Source organism: Dreissena polymorpha, chromosome 1, assembly GCF_020536995.1.
Source record: "Dreissena polymorpha isolate Duluth1 chromosome 1, UMN_Dpol_1.0, whole genome shotgun sequence".
Taxonomy (NCBI): Eukaryota; Metazoa; Mollusca; class Bivalvia; order Myida; family Dreissenidae; genus Dreissena; species Dreissena polymorpha.
The window spans coordinates 45,248,577-45,266,914 of NC_068355.1; the positions used below are offsets into that span (position 1 = coordinate 45,248,577).

The following is an 18,338-nucleotide window of genomic DNA, read 5'->3' on the forward strand; positions in this document are numbered from 1 at the left end:
GTCATCTGTTAATCCTGGCCAACCTTCATGTCAAGTTTGAAGACTCTAGGTCCAAGCATACCAAAGTTATACCATGAAATAAGAACTTTAACATTTTCGAGCACGCCGCCACCCCGCCCGCCCGCCCGCCCCCCCGACAACATCAATCTATAAGCCGAGATTTTTTCGAAAAAAATCCGGCTAAAAAACTATTTTGTCAAATTTGTCGAAACCAAACGATGTACCTATAGTTGAAATGGCGTCGCTACGCATTTTCGTCAGGAAAAAAGCCAACAATCATTCTACAACATTTCGTCACGTGGCTTTTTCAAGGGCTCGGATTGGCGTAGAGCTACGAGATATAGCATAGAGCTACGCGATATAGCCCAAAACGCGCCAAACTTAATATATTCGGAAAAGACGAAAAAAATATTTTGAAAATTTTGGAGCTATGAGGTTTGAGAACGACAGCGACGATGTGTAATATATATCAAATTTAAGCTGGTTAATTTACTAATGTGCTGCAATGCACACTGTTTGACTTACCCTTGAAAGTCTTCTAGTGTGTATCATCTCTGGAATGATCTTCAGATAGGCAATACATTGGTTCTTCTTAGTAAAAGTACACAGCACTGCTTCGAGATTGACTGAAAATTCATGAGCACAATTACACAGACCTGCTATGAACTTGACTGGAAAATGAATATTCTTAGATCCTCTTCTTGTGCTGGAAATCAACCATCAGTTGCAAATGTCTCATGACAGTACGGTTAATATCCCCACACCAAAAAATCATTAAAAGGTGTTCTGAAATAACTGAATTATATCCTGTATTATTCCAACAATATTCAAATCATTATTTGTACAAAATTTGTTAACACCTTATTTCAATATTTCTGCAGCAGGAGGTTTCAGACCCGATCAGGTGTGTAAACTAGTGTTTTATTAATCAATGCATATTTTATGCCCTCATTCCAAACACTACAAACAAAAATATGGCAATCATGTGAAAAATGCCCAGCATTTTGACACTTGCAAACAGCAGAAATTGAGAAAAGTTTAAGAAAACAAAACACATACAAATGCCAAATGTGGATGGGACTTTACAATCTCACTGCTTCAACTTGTTAGTTATATTTACACAATCACAATTATCAAATCACAAGAGATAAAAAGTAACACACACATTATAGTCCACACAATTAATACTAACCTTTATTTAGTAATATTACAAAAATGAATGCATGAATGATCAGCTCTAAAATATATCTACTTACACTCAAGACTGTACAGAACACAATATATCTATCATAACAATGAAGGGAGTCCTTGACTGAACTTATTAAAACTCAGTCACACTAAACAACTGGTCAGTTTGTGTCATATGGTGACATTTACAGTTAGTGTTTTCATAGGCAGTCAATCAAAGCATTTTATTAATTTTCACCAGCAATCATGCCCCAGTACTAATCCTGTCTTAATAAGACTATAACGCATGAGTTGGCATATGATGAGCACAAATCTTCATAAACATATGTAGTGTGAAATTGGCTAAGAAATTGTAATTCATGTTACAATGGTTTGTTTGTCCTCTGATAAGACTAAAAGCCCACTAACAGAAAGGGATACAAACATGGACATGTGGTCAAACTGGAGTAACCAATTACTCTTACTAAATTAAGAACGACAAGACTATTGCCAAGCAATATAAAATTATGTCCCCTACCGGCACCACCATTGTCCGAAATTCCACCATTGTCAACTTTTTTTATTTGTTTCCATAGCAAAAATAATTTTTGACATAGGAACAAAATTAAATGATGAGCATAATGTCCATATTGTCATCTATCCATGTTTCAAGTTATATGAAAAATATGAAAAACTTTGAAGTTATCGCAGGATCCAGAAAACCACCATTTTCAGCAGTATTTCTAGTCTATTTGTTGCCCTAGCAAACAGAACTTTTGACGTAGGAACAAAATTAAATGATGCATTATGTCCATATTGCCATCTATTCCTTTTTCAAGTTTCATGAAAAAATATAAAGTTTTAAAGTTATTGCAGGATCCAGAAAAGTGTGACAGACAGACAGACAGACTCACAGAGCGAAAACCATAAGTCCCCTCCGGTGAAACCGGTATGGGACAATAAATATCTATGTTATAATAATAATACACACAAGGGATGCTAATTAAGTTTCAACAAATATTATAAATTCAATACCAAAGGCACATATGCTACTCCAACCAAAGATGTATAAACAAGACTATTGCCAAGCAATATATGTCCCCTACCGGCTCCACCATTGTCAGAAATTCCACCATTGTCATATTTTTATATATATTTTCTTATATTTGTTTCCATAGCAACCAGAATTTTTGACGTAGGAACAAAATGAAACGACGTGCATTATGCTCATATTGCCATCTATCCATGTTTCAAGTTTCATAAAAAAATATCAACAACTTTAAAAGTTATCACAGGATCTAGAAAATTTCCATTCTCAGCAGTATTTTTAGTCTATTTGTTGCCATAGCAACCAGAATGACATAGTTTTTGACCTGCCATGACCCATGTTTGAACTTGGCCTAGACATCATCTAGATACAACTTCTGACCAAGTTTGGTGAAGCTCTGATGAAAACTACTTGAACAAGGGCTGTTTGTAAAACATGCATGCCCTCCATATGGGCTGTCAGTTGTAGTGGCAGCCATTGTGTGAAGACTTTTTTGTCGCTATGACCTTGACCTTTGACCTTGTGACCTGAAAATCAATAGGGGTCATCTGCCAGTCATGATCAATGCACCTATGACGTTTTGTGATTCTAGGCGTAAGCTTTCTTGAGTAATCATCCAGAAACCATTTAACTGTGTCAAGTCACCCTGACCTTGACCTTTGACATAGTGACATAAAAATCATATAATGATGGAGGAGTTGCCATGACTGATATATATGCTTTTGAAAAAACTATGAAAATGACATGGTTAAGGAAAATTGTATCAAGTAACGGAAAATGTTTCCAACTAGTATATTCTATGTTTGATGTGAAAAAAATGTTTAATTTAGGAAAAAATTACATAGAAAAAATTATGATAAGTTTAAAAAATTGTTTTTGGAGAGATGTCCTTACATGTTACATTGAGTATATTAATAAACAAAATGTCAGTAAGTGTGAAGATATTCTTGATATGCCGTTATTTTATAACCACAATTTTAAGATAGGTATGAATATTATATATAATACAAATATGTATGACAGGGGAATTAGATATGTAAGAGATATAATGTGCACTTCTGGAGAATTTCTAAAACAATCTGTATTAGAAAATCTCATTGGCGTTAAAATAAACTTCCTTTTTTATGAAGGTTTAATTAGAACTGTGAATGCATTTATCAGATTATCAGGACTTCAATTTATAAAAAAGCCAAATACACAATGTGCATTTATATCTTTTTACTTGAATAACATAGTATTAGGGTATAAACAAAACAAACTTGTTTATAACTGTTTTAGCAATAATACAGATATACCAACTTGCCATTTAAAATGGAATACACTTTTTAATAACGTTGAATGGACAAAAGTGCACGCACTTGTTTTTATTATATCTAAAGACACATACACTCAGTGGTTCCAGACAAGAATTGTTCACAGAATCCTAGGAACCAAATCTTTGTTATTTAAAATGAACATTGTTCATGACAATTTATGTTCCTTCTGTAATGAAAATGAAGAAACCCTATTACATTTATTCTGGGACTGCATTTTCACAAAGAGAATTGTTAATTATGTTGTAGATTTTTTAAGATCCCATAATGTGCAAAAATGTACTGATATTTCATGTCAAACAATGTTATTTGGTTGTACAAGTATTAACATGACTGATATTAATATTCTTATTCTTGAAATTAAAAAGTATATCTTTGTATGCAAGAGAAAGGGTACATTACCTTCAGTAAGAGGGCTGAATAATTATCTGTGCGTAGCATGGGAGATTCAATTTAATACTAAATTTAAAGAAAAGGAACTACTTAATTGGTCAATTGTAAAACTTTTTGTAGATCAATAGAATAGTGTTATTGTAAATTGCGTTGTTTGCTTAAAATATGTAATACCATGGTCGTTTGATAAATGTTTTTAATTGTCTGAAATCCAAATGTTTGATTAAAGATTATGTTTTTCTGAAGTCCAAATACTTTTCCTTTTTGTATCATAACATGGCATTCATTTGTGTATGTGTCTGTGTGTGCGTGTGTGTGTGTGAACTGTATGATTGTGTCTATATAATGAAATGCATAGATTTTATTTACCTCGTTCAATTGTTAAAATCCTATATTAATGTATACTAACAAAATAACATGTAAACTAACGATACACTTTGTAACGTAAATGTATGGAGGTGAATAAACGCTATAAATTCAAAAAAAAAAAAAAAAAAAAAAAAAAAAAAAAAAAAAAAAAAAAAAAAAAAAAAAAAAAAAAAAAAAAATCATAGGGGTCATCTGCGAGTCATGATCAATGTACCTATGAAGTTTCATGATCCTAGGCGTAAGCTTTCTTGAGTTATCATCCAGAATCCATTTCACTCTGTCAAGTCACTGTGACATTGACCTTTGACCTAGTGACCTGAAAATCAATAGGGATCATCTGCCAGTCATGATCAATGTACCTATGAAGTTTCATGATCCTAGGCCTAACCATTCTTGAGTTATAATCCTCAGGAAACCATTTTACTGTTATGAGTCACTGTGACCTTGATCTTTGACCTAGTGACCTGAAAATCAATAGGGGTCATCTGCCAGTCATGACCAATGTACATATGAAGTTTCATGATCCTAGGCGTAAGCTTTCTTGAGTTATCATATGGAAACCATTTTACTGTTTCGAGTCACAGTATCTTGACCTTTGACCTAGTGACCTTAAAATCAATAGGGGTCATCTGCCAGTCATGATCAATGTTCCTATGAAGTTTCATGATCCTAGGTGTAAGCATTCTTGAGTTATCATCCAGAAACCATTTAACTATTTTCGAGTCACTGTGACCTTGACCTTTGACCTAGTGACCTGAAAGTCAATAGGGGTCATCTGCCAGTCATGATAAATGAACCTATGGAGTTTCATGATCCTCAGGCACAAGTGTTCTTGAGTTATCATCAGGAAACCATCTGGTGGACGGACCGACAGACGGACAGACCGACCGACATGTGCAAAACAATATACCCCCTCTTCTTCGAAGGGGGAGCATAAAAAGGTTTTGATAATACTTGCGTCAGGGCACATGATAGATTGATCATAGCTAGTATTTTCGTTATTTAATAGTTCTGGCTTTCATAGCTTTATATGTCAAAATAAATAATAGATTTCAGGAAAAGAAAGTCATGTTTACAATTTCCAGTGATTTTTTTGCTTATATTTGTTACAGCCTGTGCCATTTGAATTGGGAAAATAAGCGCGAAAAACCATGAAAAAGGGAAAAATAGTGTGATAACCATGAAATTGGGAAAAATTTATAATTTTAAATATGATTATAAGTAACAGAATTAAAGTTGTTTTTAAGTGCATGCATGTTCAGGCTGTTTTCTTGCCATTTTGGGAAAAGGAGTCTGTTCAAAATGGGATTTTTTTTAATTGACGAGTTTGAAAATTTGGGAATTATTTATCGACAAACAGGACTAAATTAAAGTTATATATTATGTAGAATTTTTAAACTGGACTGTTAACAAGATTTTACTATAGCCATATTGGGGAAAATGTACTGCCCCTTGGCAGCCATGTTTTTCAAGCAAAGGTTACCATTTTTAAACTCATCCAAGATATCATTGGAATATATCATCTAAGAAAGTTTCATGAAGATCGGAAAATAAATGTGGCCTCAAGGTTTTACTATAGCCTTATAAGGAAAAATGCCCCGCCCCCTGGCAGCCATGTTTTTCAACCAACCGGCATCATTTTCGGACTCGTCCAAGATATCATTGGGATGAAAGTTCTGACCAAGTTTCATGAAGATCAGACAATAAATGTGGCCTATAGAGTGTTAACAAGATTTAACTACAGCCATATATAGCCATATAAGGAACAAGAGTGCCAAACTGTCACAAGATACGCCCGTTTGAAGGTTTTCAGGTTTTTTTATCTGATTTTGGGGAAAGGGCCTGGCCTTTTTTGAGTGGAAACAATCACACGAGACGCCGGATTTTGGGGGAGAATAAGGAAAGTCTTAAATATTCAATTAAGCATATTTTACTGTTTTTAAAACAAATTTAAGAAAACAGAAAATTGAATTATGCAATATTTTTCTATTTTCTACACTGGATCAGGTTACCTTATAAATTTAAAGGTTTAAAAAAAAAAGATTCTTTTTTTAATTTTTTTATTTTTTGTTGGGAGGGGAAAATGAAATCTAGGGGAAAATTTACCACCTGATGGGGAACAAAAATCGGAGGGGAAAGGGCAGATTTCTAGATGGCTTGTGTTTTCTTGGCAATGAAGAAATAGTATTAGTCATGAGTTTTAATGTGTAGTTGTATTTGCATCATAATTCAGAATGGAAAACCTAATACAGTAACTGTTTAAGAAGCTACATATATTTATTAAAATTGCTGCAAATGTTTCTGTACAGTCAGTTATACACGCTTCAATATCCCAGAACACGGGTAGTACAGTACTACCTGTATTTTTAGATATGGTAGTACAGGTACAAATTGATTTCAAGCGTTACTCCTTTTCTTTCTGTCAGTGGCAGTACCGTTACTAATTTCACAAATCCTTATCTGGAGCTCGTTTGTGTTTGTACATTTGTGAAACACAATGTCCCCCTATATGACATTTGACCTTGAAGGATGACCTTGACCTTGACCCTTCACCACTCAAAATGTGCAGCTCTATGAGATACACATGCATTTCAAATATAAAATTGCTAGCTTCAATATTGCAGAAGTGACATTACATGAGCAATTTTGACCCATTTATTTGACCTTGAAGGATGACCTTGATCTTTCACCACTCAAAATGTGCAGCTCCATGAGATACACATGCATGCCAAATATCAAGTTGCTATCTTCAATATTGCAAAAGTATTCATAAAATAAGCGATTTGGGCCACATATATTTTACCTCTGACCTTGAAGGATGACCTTGACCTTTCACCACTCAAATTGTGCAGCTCCATGAGATACACATGCATGCCAAATATCAAGTTGCTATCTTCAATATTTCAAAAGTATTCATAAAATAAGCGATTTGGGCCACATATATTTGACCTCTGACCTTGAAGGATGACCTTGACCTATCACCACTCAAAATGTGCAGCTCCATGAGATACACATGCATGCCAAATATCAAGTTGCTTTCTCTAATATTGCAAAAGTATTCATAAAATGAGCGAATTTTGTCACATATATTTGAGCTCTGACCTTGAAGGATGACCTTGACCCTTCACCACTCAAAATGTGCAGCTCCATGAGATACACATGCATTTCAAATATAAAATTGCTAGCTTCAATATTGCAGAAGTGACATTACATGAGCAATTTTGACCCATATATTTGACCTTGAAGGATGACCTTGACCTTGACCTTTCACCACTCAAAATGTGCAGTTCCATGAGATACACATATCTTCAATATTGCAAAAGTATTAATAAAATAAGCGATTTGGGCTACATATATTTGACCTCTGACCTTGAAGGATGACCTTGACCTTTCACCACTCAAAATGTGCAGCTCCATGAGATACACATGCATGCCAAATATCAAGTTGCTTTCTTCAATATTGCAAAAGTATTCATAAAATGAGCGAATTTGGCCACATATATTTGACCTCTGACCTTGAAGGATGACCTTGACCTTCACCTTTCACCACTCAAAATGTGCAGCTCTATGAGATACACATGCATGCCAAATATCAAGTGGCTATATTCAATATAGCAAAAGTTATTGCAAAATGTTTAAGTTGGCGCAAACCAACCAACCAACAGACCAACCACTCAACAGACCAACCAATAGACAGGGCAAAAACAATGTGTCCCCAACTACTATAGTGGGGGACATAAAAAATAATGAAGATCTGACAGTTACCGATAATTGGTAACGGAGCTCCAGATAAGGATTTAGTCTAAAGGGTATTTCACCCCCTGATATTATTATTTAAGCGTATTTTACTCCTTTGTTACAGCCATAAAAGGTATTTATGTATATTTAGGGGTATTTTCCATTTCCATAGCAAACTGACAAAGTAAATAGCGTGTTTAATCTATAAATATTATTATTTGTTATTTATATTATTAAATTCAAACAGTATGAATTTAAATGACGATAAGAACAGATTTTCTTTTAAATTATTTTCGCAGAAGCCGCTGGTCGCTTAAAACATCCCTTTTTTGATCCACAAACATGATGGGCCGCCATTTTTAATACAAGCTTATTTTGATTGACTTAGTTTTGATTCAAAGGTTAACTTACACTAAAAACCCAACTGGATTATAAAGTTACGCACTTCAATTGATTTGAAATACGTACCAAGATTTGTATTGCGTTTTGTTACGTACTGGGCCAATTTTAAATGCGTTTTTTTAATTATTCAATGCGTAAATACGCAGATACGCCTCTTATCTGGAGCTCTGATTGGTAAAGTACAGGGAGTTTAAAGAAGTTTTCCGAAATATATCACTTCTGTTGGACACTGATTGATGAGAAAAACGCCCTAGGTCGCGATGTTGCTGAAGTTAATTGACATGTGTATGACGATACACAGGGTGGAGTGTGTATACAGTTATCTCATTATTGATTTTTCCTGCGTGATTGCCCAATTTACATGCGTTTCGCACTCGCCGGAAAACTTGTAGAGGCAATTTTTGTTATGGAGTCGAATAAAATAATCACCATTTTTTCTAGACAATTCTAAGAAATAATAGCCAGTTGGATAAAATAATCGCCATTGGCAATAATGTCTGTCAGCAGCGTGAGCACTGGACATACATGATAAATAATGTCTGTCAGCAGTGAGAGCACTGGACATACATGATATATTATTTTTTTACATTAAACAAGAGCGCCGCATGACGGAGCAATATACGCCCGATTCGTGTGCCATTGGAGATGATACACTGATGATTGATGTATTTGTTTTGGAAATAAGCAAAAAAAACAACAACAACTTATATAACTGATATATTCATATATATGCATTGATATCAATAAGTGTACACTTAGTCTCATTTGTTCTCTAAAACACAATATTTAAATCATAATTGTTTAGACCTACATAGGTATAGAATGGCAGTATTTCCTGTACTGATATTACTTATCTTGAAATTAGTTCCCTAAAAACTGAAATAAATATTTGGTTTGAATGTTTAAATACTGTTTGCTTTTACATTTTATATCAGCATGAATACCAAGGCTGTCTGTAATTCACCTTTATAAGATGCTTATAGCGGTTTTTATTGCTATCAAGTTCGATAAGTGTTCAGCGGATGATAAATGTAAATGAGGTGTATTAAATTGATAATCATAAACCTGTATAAGGCATTTTGGCTGGGTCAATTGCGATGATAATGGACATGATGTAAGTTACAATAACCTATAACACATACTTGAAACCTTTTTAAGGAATAAATGGATTTTGCTTTTTTTTTAGGTAATGGGTCTCTATAAATGCTTTTATTCAACTTACATTCTGATTGTAAATCCAAATCCAGATGGCTTTGTTGTCTGAGGAATAAGTTTCAAGTACACCAGTTCGCGCAGTTATCATATTCGTGAAGATCAAGTCTGTTGTTGACCGATAGTCTATGGTAGGGACACAAGGCTGTTGATGTAAGCCATAGTTTGAAGCTATTTTCTGCAGGGCATCTTGCTGGGGTGATTACATCCCAATCCAGATGGCTTTGTGGTCTGAGAAATACGTTTCAAGTACACCAGTTTGCGCATTTATAATATTCGTGAAGATCAAGTCTATTGTTGAGTGATAGTCTGTGGTAGGGACACAGAGCTGTTGTTGTAAGCCATAGTCTGAAGCAAATTTCTGCAGGGCATCTTGCTGGGGTGAACGTTTACTGAAATCAACATTGAAGTCACCGAGTATAACAATATCACGACCTTGCATGTGCTCATTTACTACAACAGTCAGTGCATTGAGCAGCATTGCACTATTTGTCAAGGGCTGTTTGTAGACAAACAAGACTTGAGTGTCAAAAATTTCCACTAAAATCATTTCAACATTTTTCATGGAAACATCAAGTGGAGTCACCGGTGTTTTGCTGTATACAACCATACCATGGGCTGGTCTGGTATTTGTTGTCATAGGTGCATCCTGTCTATATTGATAGAAACCAGTCATGGATGTGTTGAGCTCTGTGTCACTGCTTGTAAACCTGGTTTCACAACAGCAGAAGATATTGCAGCACTGCAGACTGAAGTCGCACCTTACATCTTCAATGTGGCGGTGAAGTGACCTCGCATTCAGAAAGCCAATCTTGTGGGGGAGGGGAACATTGTACAGGAACTGTAATGTTGGTTTTAACTTGTTAGATCTAAGCCGCTCCATTTCCTTTTTGACCTTTGCGTTGATGGATATCTTTTTTGACTCTAAGTTTAGAATATGTAGACCATCTGGGCTGGTAACTCTGCTAAGAGCGACATAATGCATGTGATCCCATTTTCTACTTGATGTTAGATCCACAACGACTGTCTGTAAGGTGTCACCTTGTGATCTGTGCACTGTTTTAGCAGCTGAAGGTCGAAGAGGATATTGAAGACGATGTACTTGCGCAGCACCTTTGTATCCAGCCTGAAACTGTCTTGAAACTGGCATCAAAGGCGTCCAAGTCTTGTCAGGAGACTTAGATTTGAAACCTGCTCGTAAGCTGTGACCGGCATCCTTATCCTGAAATTTGACCCAAACAGGACCAACAGGTCTTTGGCTACTACGGTCTATCTTCATAATCGTGCAAGTGGCACCATTGGTTAAGCCATCAGCTGTATCCATATTAACAGTCAAATCATATGTACCACCTTCAACCAATGTTACAACACCATGTAATTGGTCATTCTTTTTTTGTGCAAATGAATCAAGAATTTTTTTCCTTAGTTCTTCTGTACAAGTTCCAACAATTCTATCAACGGCCTTTACTTCATGAACTGGTTGCTGGTGGGCATGTAAAGCTGAATAGTTGTGGAGATCTACACGTTTGTGGTGACAAACAAATGCGGTGCATCGTGAGGGTATGAGGAACTCTGTCTACTGACAACCCGACTCTCCAGATTTTGAAGGTCACTGGGCGTTTGGTTACCTTCTCGCAGTCTATTAAGTAAATGAGAGATTCTCGCTGGCGCATCACTTGTGTCAGTTCATACATCTGAAAATGTTTTTCCCATAAGCTGGTTGCTAGGGGCAGATATGAACTACCAGGAGGTTGAAATATGTAAGAGTCTTGGACAGGCTTCAGTTGAAAGAGGTCTCCTATCACAACAACAGACACGCCCCCAAAATCTTCTTTGGACTGCTTTAATTCTTGTAATCGCTGGTGGACACAATTGAACATACGAAAGCCAACCATTGATATTTCATCAATGAAGATGATCTTAATATCACCATGCTGATTTCTGAATGTGTTCAGTGTACTTGATGGTAATGACCTGTGTACTAAATTCTGATTTGCTGCTATCTTCATGGCATTGTGAATGGTACTCCCTCTTATGTGGTAGGCAGCTTTCCCTGTAGGTGCCATTAGCAAAACTGGGTTAGCAGAGAAGTCTTTTCCTGGTATACTATTGTGGTATTTCACAGTCATTTGATATAAGGCTTTTGATACATGAGTCTTTCCACATCCAGCACCGCCGCTTAAGAATCGATACAATGGTTTGTCTGAAGTTTTTAACTGGTGCATAGTATCATAGACAAATTCCATCTGTTCTCTATTCAATGACCTCATATGCTTCCTATATTCAGCATCTGGCATTTCATATGTTTTGTTGATCTCCTCTTGATGGCATGTTGATGTTGGTAATCCAAGATCTTGACCAATATCATACTGGTCCTCTAAGCTCACAGGAGGTGGTACAGTCTGATCTCTAAAGCCATCTGTGTCTTCTGTAACAGGTGCAATCTGATCCCATATGTCCTGCATATCTTCTTCTTGATTTCGTTGTTTTTCTGCTTGATCAACCATCATCCTATATGGTTCATACTTTAATCTTTCTTCTTCTAATTGTTCTTTGAAAAATGAAACTTACCAATAAACATGTTGTTAAAAATAACTCGTTTCAAAAATCGCGAAAAAAATAAACCCGATGAAAATATCGCAAAATAAAACTGGATAAAAATATTGCATAAAAATATTGCATGTGTTAATCGGTTGCATGTCTCCAATCAGACCTGACTGATATATAATCTATATACTACCTCTGACCAAGTTTGGTGAATTCAACTTGAACTAGAGCTTTGTCACTGAATGTGACTTATACCCCCATACCACTTTGACGCAGGATAAAAAGTTGTTTAAAAGTTTCGGATGAATACAATTTGAATTAGAGTCCGGACAAAGTGGCGCCGTTGAAAATGCACTAATTGACCCTATGACCTAGTTCTTGACCCGACATGACCCATATTCGAACTTGACCTAGATATCAACTAGATGCAACTACTGACCAAGTTTGGTAAAGATCGGATGAATACAATTTGAATAAGAGTCCGGACAAAGTGGCGCTGTTGAAAATGGACTAATTGACCCTATGACCTAGTTTTTTACCTGGCATGACCCATATTCGAACTTGGCCTAGATATCAACTAGATGCAACTACTGACCAAGTTTGGTGAAGATAAGATTTATACAATTTGAATTAGAGTCCGGACAAAGTAAAATGCACTAATTGACCCTTTGACCTAGTTTTTGACCCAGCATGACCCATATTCGGACTTGACCTAGATATCAACTAGATGCAACTACTGACCAAGTTTGGTGAAGATCGGATGAATACAATTTGAATTAGAGTCCGGACAAAGTGGCGCCGTTGAAAATGCACTAATTGACCCTATGACCTAGTTTTTGACCCGGCATGACCCATATTCGAACTTGGCCTATATATCAACTAGATGCAACTGCTGACCAAGTTTGGTGAAGATCGGATGAATACAATTTGAAATAGAGTCCGGACAAAGTGGCCCCTTTGAAAATGCACTTATTGACCCTATGACCTAGTTTTTGACCCGGCATGACCCATATTCGAACTTGGCCTAGATATCAACTAGATGCAACTGCTGACCAAGTTTGGTGAAGATCGGATGAATACAATTTGAATTAGAGTCCGGACAAAGTGATGCCTTCCGCCCGCCGCCCGCCCGCCGCCCGCCCGCCCGCCAAGGGGTTTCACATAATACGTCCCGTATTTTATACGGGCGTATAAAAATAGGTTAACAAGAAGAACTCTGAGCTGTATGGATATACTTTTAAAAGCTCAGAGCATTCAAGAAGAACAAGGCCTTAAAACAGTGACAGTTGATTTGCGTCGAGTTCTTTCTTACATACTGGAATACCTATCTTTTGTTATTGTTTCAATTAACTTAGTTTGCAATGTTCTTTAAGAAAAGGTATGGTTTTAAGGTAGTTCTGGCTACCATAACTTTAAATGTCGCTTTTTATGATTTTTGGCTGACGCGACTTTATAGTTATGGACCAACCCCATTAGGAAAGTCAACCAGAAATTCCAGAAAAGTTGACAGTTACCAAAGACCAGTCCAAAACAGCTTTTAAATGCAGTTATTGGCCCAAATCAACCACTCGATCTGAAAGATTGACATTTTTCACATTTAACTGATATAATCTTTCACAAAATACTATCTTAATCATTTTAAATTTATCTATTCTGCTTTAACATATCGAGAAAAACAGCGATGTGACAGACTTACTTGAAATGCGAATCTCCCGAGATTTCACGGTCATATGACGTTATTTCTATTTTTAGTAACATACCATGCGCTCAAGGGTTTTCAAATTCAGAATGACATTTCCCAGTATTTTAGATTATTCTGGCTTGTTTTGTAAACAAATTGTAGTGTAAATACAAACTCAAAGTAAATATTATTTAAAACCTGATTCACACTGAAATCAGTCATAATTCACCAGACGTAAGTTGTTTATCACAAATAATAGATTTCAGAAAACGAAAGTAATGTTTACAATTTCAGCAAATAATGTCAAGGTCGATCCGAAAGTATCCAAATGAAAACTCGTCAAGTGACAAAGCGACAATGGCGTCAAAATTTCAGACTGATGAGAGTTTTTTTCATATATTGTAAGATGCATTTTAAACCTTTGAACCTTAAAATAATCCCCGATGCAGTAATTTATATTCATTCACCAATATATGAAGAAATGTATAAAAAAAAGAGCTTTCTTTGATTTATAGCGTGACATAAATATGTTATGACTCTGGTTGACTTTCGATACGGGGTAGGCTTCAGCATACAGGTCTGTCAAGACTCTGGTTGACTTTCGATATGGGGTTGGCTTCAGCGTACAGGTCTGTCAATACTATGTGTCTACGGGCAAAACTGTGAAAAAGTAATTGTTTTCTCATTGAATTTGTTAAGGCTTTTAGTTTATTGTGACTTCAAGGCCTATGTTGCGGAGAAGACCGGAGATAGCAAAATGTATCACAATTGGACTGAACCCAGTCTGCAAAACTCACTTTTTCGTCTTCATAGACAATGTGGCTATGAAACTTTAAAAATGTCATAGCAAGAGGAAATTTTTCATATCCAGAAAATAATGAATTAATTTACAGTGACATTATCATGAAAGGACTACAACAGTCGTTTTATATAGACTGCAATTGGGGGATAAGATTTTAAACAAATCAGTATTCCAGGTTTCAAACTTTTATTCCGTCGTAGCTTTCAGTTTCAGTTTTAACATTGTTAAGTTTAGCAGTTCAATAAAAGTGTAATTCTCAGCAGCAAGTAGTTACCAGTAAAAATACAAAGTCTGTGCTCACGGGTATCTATCTTAATCATATGAATGATAAACACCAGGGCTCATGCAGCCAAGGTTTAAATTTGAGGGAGAACAGCTGAAATTTGGGAGAAGCAAGTCCAAATTAGGGAGAAGTGAAGCCACTTGAAGGGAAAGTGGTCTCTGTTCAGTGTTTAATATTTAATCTTCACTTGTAACTATGTTTTATTCCCTTCATTACACCAAGCCTATCATCATCAATTACACACAAATACTAGAAATATTTTCAAATTCAATGGATCCTTATATATCAGGGGTTTTAAACCTTATATAACAGACGCCAAATATTGGTGTCTTCCCCCACCAAACTAGACTGTTTTTTCCCCTTTCCTGACCAAAATATTCCCCCTAAAAAAAAAATATTTTTTTTAATAGAAAGACGTGTCTCATGATTATAATATCTCAATTCTATTTCAACTTAATCTTGTCAAACATACTAAATTATGAAAAAAAAGAAATGAATATAGTGCAAACATGTACAAATGTAATAATGAGAGAGTAAGTAAACAAATCCCCCAAAGTGGAAAATCACGCGTAAATTTCCCCCCCCCCCCCCCATAAGGGCTAAAGGCCCAATCCCCCACAACCCCCCAAAAAACTGCATATTAAATCAATTCAAACAATTACAACTTGTGATTTCAATGTGCATCATAAAAATCAACAAAACTTAAATATCGTCATGACAATCCAACAGCCTATTTACATTGTAATAAGGGACAGGAACGAATACTGGAAATGATATTTGAATATTCATTTGTCATTATTCGAATATATAATCGTATATTCGATTTTTAACCCTTATATTAAAATGTATGAACCTATGACCGTCCGGAGCAAATTACTATTCCTGATTGCCACAAATGTCATTATAAATCATATCTTATGCGCAGCTTTGAAAAGTTGGATAGAGTAATATATATTTGTTTAAAGCCTGGTATAAGGTGGCAAATCCAATTATTATGCATAAAAACTGGTCTATTTTCTAACGAATTTCAGTTACTGTTGCATAAAAAATGATAATACCACAGCTTAGGTGCAACGTTGTCAAGAGTTATGAAAGATATACCCATTTCATAATTTGAAGAAATGTTTACATCTTTGCAATTTCCGTACATTTTCGCGATCTCCGATGTTCCTCGGCTTCTTTCGTGAAGTACGCATATATAGATGACGTAGGGCAAACAACACAATTTCCTCGAAAACAAAGAAAGCCAACATGAGTTCGGTAAGATATTTTTGTGTTACAATATTTTGTTTTACATGGAATTGCATCACGCATACTTGCTTTAGTTTATGTTTCATTTTCTTGACTTAACTTTTGCCTTGATTGTAATTGCGACTTTGCAGACATATTAATTTTAAAGAAACTTATTGCAACTGTCAATTCACGTCGCTGTCCATATATTTTCAGACATTGAATTTAAAACAAGGGCTGTTTGTAAAACATGCATGCCCCCCATATGGGCTCTAAGTTGTAGTGACAGCCATTTTGTAAATATGTTTTTTGTCACTGTGACCTTGACCTTTGACCTAGTGACCTGAAAATCAATAGGGGTCATCTGCGAGTCATGATCAATGTACCTATGAAGTTTCATGATCCTAGACATAAGCTTTCCTGAGTTATCATCAAGAAACCATTTTACTATTTCAAGTCACTGTGACCTTGACCTTGTGACCTGAAAATCAATAGGGGTCATCTGCCAGTCATGATCAATGTACCTATCAAGTTTCATGATCCTAGGCATAAGCGTTCTTGAGTTATCATCCGGAAACCATTTTACTATTTCGGGTCACCGTGACCTTGACCTTTGACCTAGTGACCTGAAAATCTGTAGGGGTCATCTGCTAGTCATGATCAATCTACCTATCAAGTTTCATGATCCTAGGCATAAGGGTTCTTGAGTTATCATCCGGAAACCATTTTACTATTTCGGGTCACAGTGACCTTGACCTTTGACCTAGTGACCTCAAAATCAATCGGGGTCATCTGTGAGTCATGATCAATCTTCCTATGAAGTTTCATGATCCTAGGCCTAAGCGTTCTTGAGTTATCGTCTGACAACCACCTGGTGGACGGACCGACAGACAGACCAACCGACCGACAGACCGACATGAGCAAAGCAATATACCCCCTCTTCTTCGAAGGGGGGCATAAAAAAACTGTTATGTCTAGAAAAATGCTTCTTCATAGGCATCGTCAAATTTAGCGGTTGTATAAATCGTTTATATACCCGTAAAGTAGAGCAAGTTGGTAATTAATAAATATGGTTTCATGAATTTGGTGCAATTAAATATCTGTTTTGAAAAAGTATGAACATGTACAACTAGAAAAGCTGTCAGACGAAGCATGCATTCTACAAATACAAGTGCCACAAAGTTTGGTCACCTGATTCAAATAGCATTAAAATGTGTTATCTTTCAATATTCACTTTAGACGTCATCATCAAGCTCAAACAGCATTTTTGACAGTCCTGTGCGTCTAGGAAAAAGGAGAGCCTCCCAAAGAAAACCATCCCCAAGCACAGTGCCACAGAGAGCCCAATTCGACCAGGTATATATAGGTAGCTGCTTAAAAAAACTTGGCGGTGGTCCCTTTTTGTCAATTTTATGGACAATAACAGGGATTTCAATTGAAGCAGAAACCTGCGTTTTGATGCAAGTAAACTACAGTTTTTTTCCGTTTTCAATCCTGCACAAAAATAGCTTTACATCATTTTACTTCCAAAATGACAAGAAATGACCAGGTATATATAGGTAGCTGCTTAAAAAAACTTGGCGGTGGTCCCTTTTTGTCAATTTTATGGACAATAACAGGGATTTCATTGAAGCAGAAACCTGCGTTTTGATGCAAGTAAACTACAGCTTTTTCCGTTTTCAATCCTGCACAAAAATAGCTTTACATCATTTTACTTCCAAAATGACAAGAAATGATCTTTGTTGCTACAAATAATGCTTTTTTGAAATTGTTTTAACCATGAATATGACAAATAAGCTATAACAAAATATTAAACATTCAGAAAAGAACACATTTAAAATTACTTGAGTGTTTTGACCCTAAGAATTTTCATTTGGACCCCTTATAGTTGGCAATGGCAGGTCATTTCGACTTCTGGTTTTCACCATATACTGAAATTCGTGAACAAAATATTTTGTACACATGCCTTTTCAATTTTTCAAACTTTATTCAAAAGCAGTGAATTATTATTGCTACATGCATCATTTGTAAAAAAAATAATTACTATACAACTAAGTTTGTTTTTTTTTGTAGGTGAAAACTTAAATTCAAAGAAAATTTAAGGTACTTTTAAATACATAGGACATACATAGTCGTATGTCAATTGGTACGAA

The 18,338-nt window shown here is 35.7% G+C and overlaps 2 protein-coding genes across 2 annotated transcripts in view; both read right to left on the reverse strand.

Moving 5' to 3' along the window:
* Positions 1-18,338, reverse strand: part of LOC127865092 (uncharacterized) — an 83,183-nt gene that overhangs the window by 26,454 nt on the left and 38,391 nt on the right. The gene's annotated exons all lie outside the window — the stretch shown is intronic.
* LOC127865095 (uncharacterized) overlaps positions 1-18,338 on the reverse strand; it is a 96,741-nt gene that overhangs the window by 9,902 nt on the left and 68,501 nt on the right. Inside the window, exon 5 of the mRNA XM_052404993.1 lies at positions 526-626. Within this exon, the coding sequence (XP_052260953.1) occupies positions 567-626 (60 nt within the window). The 3' untranslated portion in view covers positions 526-566. The remainder of the gene's footprint in view (positions 1-525; positions 627-18,338) is intronic.